Raw genomic sequence first — 16,258 nt, forward strand, 5'->3', positions numbered from 1 at the left:
GCAATTCACGAATATTCCACCGCCGTTCACGTGGAAGGCTTCGAAATATTACACGCAAAACGGAAATACTTAAACGGCAGTTTTACTATTTTTTATATTGGATTGGCAAAAGTAGTGGCAAGGCTGGGCGACAACAGGTGTGCGTACGCCGATTTCGTAATGGGAGTGATCGCTTTGGTGGGTTCAATGGGAATATTTCCTTCGACCGGAGCCTTCCTCCTTTGCAGAGAAGTTCGGAATTCATTCCTCCTCTTCTGTTCCCCGCCAAGAAAGAAGGAGAGAGCGTTTTCCCTTGGCTTCAGCCGCCAGTGAGAGAGCGAGGGCGGGGGCGAAGGGGGGGAGGTGGTTGGGGAGGGAGGAGTTCTAAAGGGGGTGAGTGATTGCTAGTTTTGAGGGGAGTAGAGGAGTGGCTGCCTCGCTTGGTTTGTGACCGTGTCCAGAGAAGGAGAAAGGGAGGGAGGAAGGGAGGACACGGAGGGGAAAGGTTCACGCTGCTGAAGACGCAGGGCGATCGCAGCGCCGCCGTAACAATCCAACACCACCGCCGCCTCGTAGTTTCCCTGGCAGCGCTTCTCCTCAGTCACCTCAGAGGAGTTGTGCACTTTCGACGGAGTGAATTGTGGGGTTGCGTTCAACGTTTTTTTTTTGCCTTCCTTAACTTGTTTATCGAATTCACGTCGCCTCTGGAACTGTGTACGTCGGAACTGTTGTATGTAAGCTCTTCCTGGGAAACTCAAAAAAATATAAATAATCGGACTCCATTCGAAAGTCATCTTTTCGTGATATCGCGATTCGAAAAAAACCGACTCTGATGTAGGTGTGTCGGGTTCGCTCGCCGCCGCCTGGACGTGGAAAACGTGCGGTCGCCGTTTTTCTTTCTGAGGCGCAACGTGAACCGCCCGTGACAGTGTTTGTGTCTTCTAGCGTCCATCTCTTATTGCCGTTCGCGCGTCGTCTTCTGGAAGGATTCAGTGGCCTGGCGCTGGTGCTTGCGAAGGCGTTCTTCGGCCTCTTAACATTCGGAAAGAAGGCTCCCAGAGTCTTCCGATTTAGCGAACAAATGTCACCGCAGATGTGCCCAATGTGTATCCCCTGTGGTTGACCGTGACGTTTCTTCCTTCTTCTTCGTGTCAAACATCTTATTTGGAGTGGTTCGAGAAGGTTTGATACCTTACTTCGGGGATTTGTTCCATCCGGCACGGTTCTTTTCTTCTAACGACTGTGCATACTATAGCGACAACGAAACGGGAGTGATTGATTGTTGAAGACCGTGGTGGCCCATGTTGGCCCCATGTGACCCTAAGGCCCCTCTCTCGAGTCCTGTTTGGAAGAAAGAGGGCGAGGAAGTGAGTTTTGTGGATAGGAGAAGATTTTCACCCTGGTCCTAAAGGAAGGAGTGTGTTTTGAGTGTGATCTTTTCGAGTGTGGCTTAATCCGGTTATGAGTCGAAGGACGCGTGATTACAGGGTCCCCTACGAGGCACCTCCCCCGAGGTACACGGACGTCCCTGCCTCTGCAGCGACCATCGCATACGGTGAGTTGATCTCTCTCCTACCACCACGACCAAACGGGTGTTCCCACCGTGGCGCGCAGTCGTCGGCACAGCCTCGTCAGGGCCGTCTGGCTCGCCTGAGCATCTCCGCGGGAGCCGGATTCAGACTCTCAACCAGTCATCCGTCCGCCGCCTACATTCCTAATGCCCCGCGGCTACCTTCGCTTGTTTCATTCCCTCCAGGTTGTACGTGAGAACTTGCCGAGTCTAAGGAGAAAACCGGTGTCTTCTGCACGTTTTGTTCCTTACTGACAGAGAAATGAGTGTTACCACTGTCCTTACCTTCACTTGTTCCTTCGATCGAGATTGTACGTGAGAACTTGCCGCGTCTTAAGATAAAACCGGTGTGTTCTGTACATTTTGTTCCGTACTGATAGAAAAAAAGTCCTACCGCTGTTCCCTTTGCGCATTCTCGGATGAAAAACAAGCATCGTACATCGGTTTTGTTTTCCTCGGTATGTGATCATGAGGACTTGACGTATTTATTGGAGAAATACAATGAGCAATTTCTATGGGCGCAGCCAAGAATTAATGCTAGGGGGGGAGGGGTTTAGGCGAAACTAATATGAGAGGCCTGGGGGAATATTTAAAAGAAAAAAGGAAATTTTTAAGATTAATGGTTCAAAATGGCAAGTTTTACGGCTTTCTGAGGGATATTTGATTAATCTTATCACTCTTCTGTAAGTAATATTTATACAATTAAGGAAAATGGATGACATTTAAATTTCTCTGAGCTCTGGGGGGAGGGGAAGGTTATCCCCTCCCTGCTGTGCCACTCGTAGTTTCTGAATATTTTGCTTTCTGCCGAAAGAAAAATGAGTCTAGCTGGCTTCCCCTTTACATTCTTCTCTGGTGATGATGTGCCCCAGATTTTTTTTTAACTTTAAGACATAATAAATTTGCGGTCACTTTAAAATGTTTTTATTTACATTACGAAATTGTGTATATGTGCATAGGATGGATGGATTATTTAACTTAGACTTCAACCAGTATTCCGCTTGCATTCATCATGCTCCGCGGCCACTTCGATTGGTATTTTCCCGGGGTTGTGTGAGAGAACTTGCCGCGTTGTAGAAGAGAACCGGTGTACTCAGTGTATTTTGCACTCCACGCATGGGCGTACCCAGCGGGGGGCAGGAGGGAGTAGCTGCCCTCCCCCCTTGAAGCAAAAGTAAATTTAGTTCCGAACGAAATTTTCTTTAATTCCAAGAAAAGTGATATTAACACAAATCATGTTATCAAAATAAAAATATTTTTTTTCCGAGGAAGTAACAAAAAAAATGATAAAACGCTATTATAATTTTCTTGAAATTTTGGTTTCATAACCTTTTCTGTATTACAACTTGAACGACCACGGCTTGCCCCCCTCTAGTTTTGGTCCTGGGTACGCCCTCCACGGACAGAGAAATGAGTCTAAAAAGTGACCTCTCAAGATTATTCTCTGACTGTAGACTGGTTCAATTCACCATATTTATTTCCATTAAGGTTGTTCATATCTCTCAGAGCTTCGAGGTATCCGAGGAGAAAGGCGGTGCAGTGAATGCTTTTCACACTCTGCTGAAAGAAAAGTGATACAAGCACTGTTCCCTTTGCATATTTTCCGACGTCGACGGACGCAGCATACCTTAGCTTTACGATGAGTAGAATTTGCGTTTAAAGAAAAAGTTGTTGATTTACATTACTGCCCTTCAAATACACGGATAATTGTGTATCTTTTATCGTGTGACGGAATAATCGTAGTGGATTTTCATCTCTTCATACTCTGATGATTCTCGCTATAGATATTTGTATCTATTTTTTGTTTTATCAGCTGCAGATTGCATGCAAAAATTATTTTCTTTCGGTCCAATGCCAGTCGTCCGCCTACATTCCTTCTGTCCCGCGACTAGCTCCGCTTGTTCTTTCTCTCGGGGCTGTACGTGAGAACCTGCTGCATCTTTACGCCGTAGAAAACCGGTGCAGCTTATTCTTTGTAGAGCCTGCTGAAAGAGAAATGTGTCTAACCGATTTCCCCGCTCAAGAGATTCTTGGACGATAGGCTAGCCTAGTATTCCATTTTTATTTCCTTTGGGATCTGCCTGTGAAATCTTGCTGGTTTCAATTTATAAGTAACGGTTTAGTTAGTGAGGTTTGATTTCTGATTTAAGAGAAATGAGTGTAACCTATTTCACCTTCTTATTACTCTCTGGGAATAGAGTGGCTCTGTTAATTTTTTCTCATCCATATTCCGCACACGTTATTTGAGCTTTGCGACGGGTTCAATTTGCGGTCACCTTAAAATCTGTTTATATGCATATTTGTATTTCGTGTGTGAAGGTCCATTGGTCATATGGTCGAGTTCAAGGTGTGTTTTTTTTTATTTTCGCGTTCAGTTTATTCGCGCTCTATATTTAAACATTTTATTGTTTGTTAATCAGCTGTTATGTATTGCTCCGAAGAATTACTTCAATTCGGGGTCCAGCAAGCATTCGGCTCCTTTCATCTTGCACCGCGGGCTGCCTCGCTCATTCTTTCTGCCTGGTGCTGTACATGCAAGAGAATTTTCTGTTTATTGGAAGAAAACCAGTGTGTTTCGCTATTTGCCGAAAGACAAATGAATCTTACCGGTGTTATCTCGAAATTATTAACCGAAGATAGACCTACACAATAAGCCTTATTAGCTTTACAATAGGTTCAATTTTCAATTTATTTAAAAGCTGTTTTTTTATAACTGCGATACGCCTGAATAAGGTTACTGAAATCTACGTATTATATTCTTGAATTTTTGTAATGAACTATCTTTTCTACATCGTCAAATGTTAGTTGCGATGTTCTTCTATGTTGTTTATTAATCAGTTGCATATTGGGTCGTCAAGAATATTTAATTCAGGCTCCAACCAATCATCCGCCACTTTTTTCCGTCCAGCGGGAAATTTTCCTTGCTCTGCCATTTGATGATGTATGTATGCTGGTGGGAGTATGGTGCGAATTAGAATAAAAGCGTTGGAGTTAGTGCACTCTATATCGAAATAGAAATGAATCTTATGAGTTCCCCGTTACACTCTCTTACATCTTTATAGCTACAGAGTAGATTAAATTCGCGTTAAATATAATTTTTTTTGTTTACATTATTGCGTTATGTTTAAAAATGGATAAATTCTAGTCTACTTGGTGTTTATTTTTGATTTTGCGTTTCCATCGTTTCTTCGTCAGATCATAGGAGCGTTATATTGTCATTTGCTTTGTTTATCTGCTAACGGAAGTGGGGTTGGGATGAAAATCAATGGAAAATAATTTCAAAGGGTCGCTCAGAGTGGTAGTTATCGATCAAAAAAATACGTAAGCATTCCGTTCAACTAGCTAGTTCTACGTAAAAAATGGCGGGATAGTGTTATCAAACATAGCCGCAGTGGAATGAAGTTCGCATTTTGTCTAATTAAAATCTTATAAATATAAGTTTTGCGGATATTTATCTACCCACCTTGGACTTACATGAGTACGGATATTTCTTATTTTTAAGCTACTTAACTGTGTCTTACGGACTTATGCGAACAATAATATTTTCGAGTGTAAATATTGAAAATCTTGGTGAACAATGGTAACTCATAGTCCTGTTTTTATATTTGACGATGTGTTTTAAATGCTTTTAAATTCGAAGGATTTATAGAAGTTGTGTTTCCAATACAGACGCAATAAATTGAGTCCCATATATGGCGTAATTTTGTATCAATTTACGTTTTCACGGACATGCAACTAGTTGATGCGCGGTGATCGCTAGCATTCAAATTTCTCGCATTTCCCTTGGCTTTCGCGCCCGACACTCGTTTAGAAGAGGGGAGTTTTCCGCACGCAATTTCCACTCCGTTGATAACGTTGGCCTTCAAAATCTGCGCTCGCCCCGCGACCCCAGACCTCTGTTTTTATAAGTCGCAGCTGTTCAATAATTAGTGGCTAGATTAAGGTGTGTTTCTTTGCTCCCGCTGGCGGCGATATATGTGGGGAAATTGTTTTGTAATGGTTGTTATTTCGTGTCCTTAAGCAGTGTTGACAGAGTCGTCAAAACTCCTCTCCATTGTCACCATGCTGAGGATTCTCTACTTTACTGGATTTGAATATTCCCAGTGCATTGGGTTGTGGATTTTTCATTAAATGCATATTTCACCCAAGTGAGCCTCTTTCTTCTGTGTCATGATTGTGATTCCGTGGTTTGTGTTACTTTTACCAAGCCGTGGATTTGTCCTACCGTATTTAATGAATGAACCAGAAGACCTTAAAATAAATGCGATCAAAAGTTCCATGGAAATAGTTTTCATTTACCGTTTTTGTTAATATATGTCAGCGCATAGCTTAGGAGCGTGGAGGCTTAAGGTAATTTCAGCAAAATGCAAAATACTGCGAACTGCACATGTAAGGAAGGGAAGTCAAGTACTTTGTTTAAGTAGAAGTATATTTAGGTGTCATAAATCATGAAATCGATGTAACAGAATGATAATTCTGGAAAATATCTGTCTTTTACTTCGTTGTTTTGTTATCCTAGCCGTCATATATCTTTCGTTTTATCATCGTGAACCTAGAACTCTATCTACGATCACTTTTTAGTCTGCGTTTGGAGATAAGCACTGTATTATATTGTTTCATATGGTGGAATATCTCTCACGCCTAAGTTTTTGATATTTGATCGCCAATAAACTTAGTTTTCCGCCTATATAATAGCCACTATGGTCTCTAAACACGCATGGAATACTGATCGGTTTTTATGGGAGGGCCCTGCTGATCGTCCTTCCTTATCCTAGTGGTTACTTACTGTTTGTCAATTGAAAATAAAGGCTGTGGTCAATTGAAGACAAAACTGTGGTCAATTGAAAATAAAGGCCAGCATCAGCTTCATTTTCGGGCTGTGTACTCAAATCAATGGGGAATGTAGCGGCGTAGTTAACAGAACCCTGGGTTACGGACCGGAGGATATCGGAAAGCTTAGAACAGTAATACATGTAATGTATTTGTTCTCATCTCGCTCGAACTTCTCGGTTAGTTCCAGGTGACCCTGGGAAAATAATTAATCCCCTAAGCATGCGCGAGTGAATTTTTCTCTTCAGTGCCTTGGTTTATTGTTACCATTTCCACCAACCTTAAGGTTTAAGCTCTTGGGTGATTAATGACAATTCTGTGTTAAGTTTGAATCCACTATCCTTGACTTAGCGTCACTCTGAGGGTAAGTTAGGCGAATATACGTGAATATGTAAGAATAATAAGATGATGATCTTTCCATTCTATTCGGGTTTCTTCACCGCGTTTGTTGTATTTTAAAGACAACAGTTTCGCCGGCGTTACAGTCGGCGTCTTCAGGTCAAAGGACCTGACCTTAAGGTAAGGCACCTTTGACCTGAAGACGCCGACTGTAACGCCGGCGAAACTGTTGTCTTTAAAATACAACAAACGCGGTGAAGAAACCCGAATAGAATGGAAAGATCATCTAACCAACGCCGCGAAAATCTTCGAACCTACATAATAAGATGATGTTTATACCTAATTGTTTTGGTGAAACTTTGTTTGTGTAACTTAATGGCACACGTGTATGAAAAACTATAACCTTTCTTGAAAATAGTCGGTAAATAAGGTGATAAGAATGCATTCATCAATAAGATAGACGTCATTTTGTAGTGCGAGTGCAGAAGGGAGATATATAGAGCGTTATTTTCTCGAGACTGAAACTTGGTCGGATATCCGGCATAGAGTGCGCGAGAGCACATCCGGTAATGGATGTTGGGCATTCCCTTAACCCATCCCTCTCCCCCTCCACTCGTTAAATAAGACTGGTCGCTTGGTTACGCACTGCATTTTTTATCGCTATCTCTTTGAGCGTAAAGGGGAGAAGAATACTCTTTGGGTGCTGGTTTGCCTCTTTGTTTCGGTCGGGTCGCTTTCGGCGATGGACGAACGCAACTCGCCGTGCGGAACCGTGAAGAATGCTGCATTTCCCGCGAGGAAGTCATCAAGTGAGTGACGATTCTGTTTATTTCGCCGCGGTGATGTCAGACGGTTTTATCTCTGGCTCTCGCATACCGATGGTGCGAGCTGTCCTTGCAAAGCCTCGCTCGGAGTATAGTTGGAATATTGTGGATCATGAGGTTTTCATCCCGCGTATTCTCATCCGTCCCTTATCTTACTCTCCTCTTTGTTTGCTTACGCGTGTGGTTCCTTATCGCCTCCATTAGTCGTGTGTTTGCTCAGTGGCAGGTCTGTGATCGTGGTATCTGCAATGAGTGGATTTCTCGATTTTAGCGAAGCTTGCATGTTACTCTGGGTGTGTGGGCTTCCTGTTCCCATCATACCTTGTGGTATTATTGGGGTTTGTAAGGCCTCCGTGAACTGTAAATTTGGTTTCCTACGAAGGCTTTCGCAGGTCGTGCTAAATGAGTGTTAAATATTTTTGGATATGCGACGGGCACGTCCAACACGATCAACTATTTCTCTGATGTTGCTGCCGGCGACATCGGGTTCGAATCAGACCTTTCCATTCGACATTAATATTTGGTCTTTCCTAATGAAATTATATTCCTGGTCCTGCGCTAAGGGATTGTGTTTCCTCTAACTAAAGCTATATTACTTCATACAGCGCTGACTATTATCTTCATCGTTTTGCCGAAGAAAGATGGGTTGCCAGCTATTTCTTACTTTTTTACCGATGACACTCCCAGTTTTTTCTTATTTTCACAAACATGGTAACGGGGAATAAGAAATCGCTGTTGTAGGATTATATTTTGCATCATAAGTGGTGGGCGTCAATTGGTAGTTACCTATGGTAAACCTTCGTTAACAATCATTTGTGTGCTCATGGAATTCATGGGGTTACTTAACTTTCACTTGCTGACTGTATCAACCCACGTCATGGGTGTATATTTCCGTCGTTACGGCAACTTTCCTCATCAACAGACTCACCTTTATCAATATACTGTTGGTCCCTGCCATTCGGTTTATCGGCCGCGGGTTTGCCTTTCAGGTAGCAAGCGGAAGGTGACATTGAAATACGAGAACAACTTCATTGGGTGTGGCTTTTACTGAGTGAATACATCTCACGGATTCCAGGTCAACACGGCGGAAGTTACTTCACGCTCTCCCCGTGTTACACATGTAGGACATTCTCGAGCGGAAAAAGAAGAGAAAATCTCCGTTACAGTTAGTTTTATGAAGTTTTCATTTCGCTTGTAACCCCAAACTGCATATTTGAAGGAATGACACTGGAAATAAATGAAGCCCGTCTTAGGTTTTCTGATTGATACGCAATTTGTTTAAGTAATTTCTTGAAGTTAGTGAATAACTTCGACGAAGTGAGTTGCATTACAATTTAGAATTAAAACTTAATCAAGCATGATTCGGAAATAACTATCAAGCGTTTCCTTCGTGTCCAATGCAATTGTAACCATAGCTTAACGTATATGTAAAATGCTGGAGGGAATGTTAGTTAATGTATTGATTTTGCTGAGGGAATACCCCGACTCTTTTCGTCCCACCATTCATCTTTTTTTGCTCCCTTTTTTGTCTTTTTATGGCTTCAGTCATAGTACCCATTCTTTGAAAATTACTCGTGGGAAGAATAACCAATGTCTGAGAAAACAACGGGTAAATCGTTAATCCATAGATTTCATCGACTCCTCGAATCCTAGCTCCATCATAATTTTGAAATGTCGAAAAATATGAATATCTATGACAGCAATCTTAGGCATATGGGTTTCCGTTAAAACTTTTAGGGCGTTGTTTTATGCATTTGCCCGAGGAATTATTTCAGGAGCACTAACTTCAATACGTAAATCATTTTTAGTACTCCGTTTTTTCAAGGTGTACGCAACTTTGAAAATAATTGTACACCGTCTTTTCGTTAAATTCCATCTCTGAAAATCTTTTATCTTCAGGATGGCTGGTATGTAAGGAGGTATTGAAAAGGACGAATAAATTCTATATTAACTCCACTAAATTTATTGAAATTAATATCATACAATCGGTATTATGTTAGAATCTTAATGCATACTTTAAAACTAAATGTTTGCGACTGTGGCATCGAGCAATCGTCAAAAGCAACAGGTATATATTTTATAATAAATAGTTACATACCAGCCACCAGTGGCGTTAATAAGGATTGCTTTGGGGGGATGGAGAGGGACCTTTGGGTGGACCCTCTCCCCTCCAGGCAACCAGGGGAGTCCGGGAAAATTTTTGAAAATCGACATGTCTTGAAATAAATTTACATCATTTTGGCACTTAAAATTGAACTTTAAGCAGATGGAGTTATTATATGCCTAAACTAAGCAAAAGTTTTAATTTTTTTTTCTCTGAGGCTTTGGGGGGTGGGGGGTGGGAGGATATATCACCTCATCCCCCCATAGTTACGCCACTGCCAGTCACCCTGTATTACTGTCCGTTTACATCCTTTTCTTAACACTTTTTTGTACAAGTGTACAACATTTCTCAGAGTCGTATATCCTTCGTTTTGTGTGTCTCGCAAAATTATTACTCCTCTTCTCTCTCAATATTATCAAAGGATGGGTCATAGATTCTTTCTTTCTTGTCAGTGGATTGGATTCTTCTCCGAATCTGTGACTCAATACAGTTTTTGCTTTGCGTGCGGTTCTTCTGTTTAAGGGGCGACAAGGACGTGCCGGAATGCGTGGGGGCGACCCAATATGGCGCATTATCCTCTTCGTGGTTTCGCCGTGAGTCACGTCGTGTGTGTGTGTCTGTATGCACTTTCTGAGGCTTCTTCGTTCCCTCTCCACTTACTTTTCCTTTGCTCCGAGGGAGACGGGCAGGGAAGGTATGACCCAACTTATTCAGCACCTATTCCTAATGATTGAAATCCACAATGCGAAATAAATTCAAATTCCATGCTCATCTAGAGTGGTTCTCGCGTATTTTATTAGTTTCTCTCTCCTCATTAGTTTGTCTTAAATGATGAACGCTAAACCGAGGTTCAAGATGTATGGTTTCCTGGAATGAGTAATACATACTTAACGAGGCAGTGAACAATTTTGTTTATAAAACACGGTCTCTGGCGTTACTTTGTGGAACTGCTTCATCATAGAATAAAATAAAATTACTTTGTTCTATTATACACTTTATTTTAAATAGCACGAATAGGCTTCCTGATGATAGCATGAGATGCTGAAATCCGGGTCGTGCTATTTAAAATAAAGTGTGGAATAGAACAAAGCAATTTTATTTTATTCTATGAACAATTTTGTGCCTAAAGCTGGCATCTCCATCTGCCTGGGATTCCATATCAATTATTTAGCTAGTAAGTTTAGCTCACTCTGTTATCTCTTAAGATTCCTGAGACCAATGGTGTCGGGAGAGGTTCTTTTGGCAATGTACTATGGGGAATTTTACTCAAGACTTGTACAGAATATTTTTTTCTGGGGCTCATCCCCGAATGCCATAAAAATATTCAAAATTCAGAAGAAAATAGTTCCTTTAATATCGAATGAAGGGTACCGTGCTCATTGTCGTCCATTGTTTGAAAGGTTGAGAATTCTTCCCCTTCCTTGCTTGTTCGTTTTTTTACTCCGTAATGTATGTGTTTAGATTAGCGATGTGCTGATGAAAAATTATCCACAATTATAGCACAAGTACCCATGATGACTTCCATAGGTGTTTTGTACGGACCAAGGGTGCTGCACTTGGATCAACTGGTCTTAAACTGTTTAATAAATTGCCTTCAAAATTGAAAAGGATTGATTTTTATAGGACTTTTGCAAAACAAATTGTTTTAATCCGTGAATGAATTTATGCTGTGATCCCAATTTATTATAACCTCATGTGTACTGACTTGTCCTATGCATTTTAAATGCTTCTTGGATTAAAGTAAATATTATTATTATTATTATTTATTTCATACGTATCTGCCGCAAAAATTGTCAGTGGCACGAGTTAATAAATCTAGCTTGCATACAGCATATGAGCGGCAGTTTTTTTTTATCTAGTTGAATTCTCAAAGGTTGCCCAGGAGTTACGGATTCGCCTTCCCTCGAAGCTTTTTAAGACTTATATTGAGTTTTATGAGTTTTTTAAATGGAGAGAATGAATTGTAATCGAACAGAAAAACTTCATATCATTATCGAGAGGAACATGAAGTTTGACTGTTGGCCAAAACATTGTGGCCGAAGGCTCCTGTTAGTGGTGGTCGCTGAAAAAGGAAGAGTTCATATTACTTAAAAGGGGAATCTGTTCGGTTCCAGGGAAAAGTGATCGCTCACAGAGGTAGAAGGAAGGTTTCGGCGTACAACTGACCCTCGCTTAGCGATTTTAAATCCGTTTTGGAGCACCGATGGTGAAGTGAATTCCATCGTATGTTGAATCGGCATCGTTCGTAGACGAGGAATCTATGTAAAGTATCAAAGCGTAGAATTTAATTTTTGACGCCGTATTTTACGAGTGGGAACAAAAAGGAAATTTTGAATAGCGCGGGCAAAATTAGCTCGGATGGTATGGCGAATCCAATTCTAAGCTGTGGTTTTCTGTATTTCCAATCGAATCGCTTACTTCAGGATGTGAGTCGAATCCCTTTGAGCGTTGGAATTGACTCGTGACGCCGATGACCTTGGCTTTTCCCCTCATTCGCCTGGATCTCCTCAGGAGGTCTCGGGAGAAAACGCTTCAGAATCTATAATGTTGGTTGTCATCTAATCTCAAGTAAAAAGCCTGTCTTCATTTAATTCCTCTCTGAACCACATCTGGTACGAACTGATGTGCGGTGGTAGTCTAATTTAATCAAATCTCGAGTACTCTATATTCTCGATCGTGGCTTCACAGCAGTAGTAAATAGTGCATTTGCTTTGAGGTCAACGTCCTTTGAAGGTCACCAAGGTATCACTCGGAGGTTGTTGTGGGCATTTTATATAAATTTATAAATCAAACTAGGAGCCCCATGGGATGAATTGTTATTTCCTATGCATACCATTTGTATATTCCAAATTCATTGTATGATGTAATTGCGTTGACGTTATTGGTCACTATTTTTTATTTTCTCTGCTGTTGAAATACATAATCTTTTAATGCTTCCGGCGCCGGGATTCTTTTATGGCTTATGAGATAAAATATACGACGTTCTCTTGGTTGCATTCCGTTCGTATCGTTCATGCGTGGAAAATGTTCTCTTGTGAGTTTTACACTTTAGAATATAAGACAGTGCTCCTCGTGGTAATGGCGTACACCAATTATATTTGATTGAGGTTATCCATTAGTTTCATTGTGAATTTTTCCTAGGACAATGCACATTCTTCGTTTAACGCTGGTATTTTTACCCCATATTGATAATATCTGGTTTTACTCTAAAGCCATCGTTGTTATTATTAGAAAATTATTTTTATGTAGGATTTTCCTGTGGAGACATTATTTTTGGCAATTGCTAACTGCATCAATACTTTCGTCAAGTCTCACCTTCATATTCTGTGATTCTTGGAAAATCCCTTTTCATGCCTCATCTTGTTGTTTTTAGCGGAGTAACTTTTGTTGAAAAATGTCCCCAGACTGATCCACAGCTTTTCGTGCGCGATAAGATTCAAGAGAGTTATGCGCACGTTCTCAAAATATTTTTATTTCTCAAACTTCGTTCCACAGTTCTCAAAATATTTTTATTTAAATGCGAAATTACGTAAGGCTGGTTCTGGAATATATTTTCGTGGTGAGTGAGGGTAATCAAAGGAGCGATCGATAAAGATCGTCACTCTAGGCCTTAAAGAGGGGGGTGATGAACCCCTTCGCCAGCACTGGTAGCTATGGCCTCGAATGTCTATATCTTTGTCTTTATGTTTGTCATTCTTTTTCTATTTGTTTATTCCAATATTTTGTTACTTGCATGGTCCAAGGACTAAAAGGAAAAATTTTTTGCATTGTGATATAACTTTAACTTTTATCTTCGTGTTCGATCAACGATGCCATTAATGCTGGCGTGAAAATACCTTGATGCGTGTTTTTTTTTGCGCTAGCTAATTCAATTATTTTGAAGCCTGTTAATATATCCTTTGAGATAGTTATCTACGAGTCACAAAAATGATTTTTTGGTTTTTGAAAGTACCTTTACGTGTACCTTTTTTGCCGTATCTAATTAAATTATTGTGCCCGACAGCTTATCCTTTTGATATCATAATCTACTTGCTACAAAAATGATTTTTTGATCATTGAATCCTCTCTTTGCCCCAACAAAGGTTGATTTTTGCGGCGTGAGTCTAATGCTCTCTACGTGACCGATTCGTTGGAATTCGAAGCCCCACCGGTGAACGGTCCCTCCATCGGGCATTTCCTCTCTCGTACCGTATCAATCGTATAGTATTGTGAGGCGCGCGACCCGTGTTCCTTTACGGTCATGCCTCTCTTCCTGCTTGGTGATAAGCGTTGCTATTCTGTGGGTTGAAGGAGGAGTATGCACGCTTCGGGCCGATATCCAAAGTACGCTGGCGGGAACTTGAACGATGAACGGGAAAAGGGGTCTTGTGTGTCGCTGCGGGCGGCACGAATTTTATTAAGCCGTGTTCATCCCCCCGCTCCCTCCCCCATCGCACGGCCCAGTGTGTAGGGAGGAGTTGGTCACGAAGTACTCTTACGTGAAATCTTGTGGCACATGTACTGATTCACCGAACACCGAGACGCCACATAGTCGCCGACAATGGATTATAAGAATGGAAGAAAGGAAAGTGTCTCGTGGAAGTAGGTTCGTCTCGCCTGAAAATATTTAATACAAGAAGAAGTGATTTTCTTAATCATGTTTCTTAATGGAATGAGTCATAATATTTTCAGTACCTTCCATTATGTGGGGTTATCTTTATGATGTTCCTACATTTGATTTCGAGAAATTTGTACCCCGTGACCCAACTTTCTCGACTTCAAAAACGACATCTCTTACAACGGCAATGTATTTCGTAGGTCATTGCTATGTAAAAGGTGGAATCAGGCATAGTTTTTGGTACTTGTAGTTGTAAATATAATTATAAATATCGCTGTAAGCACGTCGTCTTTGTAATTTATGTATTTAATAACGACCAAGGGATCAGCCACTAAATGTCTCCTTTGCATTTAACGTGTGATATTTTTAAATTTTCTATTTAATATCAATATTCAAGCGTTTTTTAAATCGTCCTTCCATTGAAATTTCGTGATCGATTTTGGGTAAATGCTACGTCCCAATTTATTCTCTGACCCTTTGCTCCTAGCTTTTACGTTGAACGCCCTTTCGTTTCTTTGTTTTGCCGCTATCGTCTTAATTCTTCGCGAATCGAGCTCTGAGGGCCGCTTGCGGTTATACGATCGGTGGAAAAAAAGGCCTTTTAAATGGCACATTGTATCTCTTAGGGTTTTGTGCATGCATGCAATTTTAAAATTTGCTTTTATGCAACCTCATTATACTGAAATAACCTTCTGGGGTCTACATCACATATTATTAACAGCCTTAAATATTACCTTGGTTGAATCATGGGGAGGAATGAATGGTTTCATTTCTCAGTCGTAAAAAATCGCTCGGTAAACCCGAATTTAATTTCTTGTCCTATTTGTTAAAATCTTAATTCGAACCAAAAAGTGTTTCTTCACTAGAAACACCTTGCTCTCATGAGTGTCTCCTAACGATTTGCGTTTCCAGAACTCAGAATTGCGGTTCGTGTGCGTTTGTTTGCATAAGGCATACTGAACATTTAAGCCGGATTCAGCCACCACCGTCATTTCATTGGAATTTGGGTCAAGAATTGTGTGAACATAAGCATTAGGGAGTGGGAGTGAGTTGCAGCGAAAAAGTGGAAGATGACGTGAACATCCTGTTTTGAAATGCTAATGGGCGCAGATAAGAATCAAGTTGTGGTTAGCGTGTATATAAGAGTAGATCTGCTAATCAGCAAATATTGTTTGATGGGAATTGTATCAGCAATTACAATTGTGTTCATGCATGAAATTTCGTCTTTATTCTTAAGATATTAGTTCTCACTGAATTGCTGGACGAAGAATGTGAACGAAGGTGCACTTCATACAAATTACACAGATGAGTCAATAGATTTTCCTGCTCTTTGAAGATGATTTAGAGGTATGGATCTGTTGTTTGGATGCACTGAGATTCACCTTGTTCGCCATTAGCCCTTTTTCCTTCTGTATCTTCATTTATGGCACATTAGCCTCAATTTGATTTCTAATGTGTGTTCGTAACAGGTGTTACTCCACGCCCTCCCTTTCGCCGGTATCGTTTTTGTAACTAATGTGAATGCTCTTAGGGACGTAACGGTCCAGGAAAAGGTGTTATCCGTAGAAAAGTTTTTTCGTAACGCTTTTACAGTTTTTTTAAGGTAGCTTTAATCCTACTCAATCATCTGAAAAAGTATATTTTAAAGTATTTTTATGGATAATCGCAACTCATTATTTCAATATAAGGGTTACCATTTCCCAAGACCCGTTCCATTCACGTTATTAAGTCAGAGGAGTTGGGAAGTGACACGTGTCGATATCCAAAGGTTTCACTGTACCTATTATCGCAATTTGTTGGATATAAATAGCTTGATAGATTGATTCCTGTAAGAGTAAGGACGATTAAATGATTTATATCATCTCATCATGAGATATGAAGCAATGAAACTTTGCACTTTTCCGCTCAATTCTTAAATAAAAGCTCGTTGTTTCCCGGCGTGTGATGCTAGTGAAGTCTCTTCGGGTTCTCCACCGAGTGAGTTCATTAAATGCCGACATTTCGATGGATGCCTA

The 16,258-nt window shown here is 40.8% G+C and overlaps 1 protein-coding gene across 12 annotated transcripts in view; it reads left to right on the forward strand.

Annotated features, from left to right (window-relative positions):
* The first annotated feature begins 573 nt into the window (after positions 1–573).
* LOC124157741 (spectrin beta chain, non-erythrocytic 2) overlaps positions 574–16,258 on the forward strand; it is a 218,640-nt gene continuing 202,955 nt past the window's right edge. For 11 of the 12 annotated variants that reach the window (XM_046532724.1, XM_046532725.1, XM_046532727.1 and 8 more), the window contains exon 1: positions 576–1,534. In XM_046532724.1, coding sequence (XP_046388680.1) covers positions 1,441–1,534 — 94 coding nt within the window. In that variant the 5' untranslated portion in view covers positions 576–1,440. Of the gene's footprint in view, positions 1,535–16,258 lie in introns of all 12 variants that reach the window. The other variant, XM_046532735.1, reaches the window with a different exon arrangement.

This window comes from Ischnura elegans, chromosome 4 (assembly GCF_921293095.1).
Source record: "Ischnura elegans chromosome 4, ioIscEleg1.1, whole genome shotgun sequence".
NCBI classification, from domain to species: domain Eukaryota; kingdom Metazoa; phylum Arthropoda; class Insecta; order Odonata; family Coenagrionidae; genus Ischnura; species Ischnura elegans.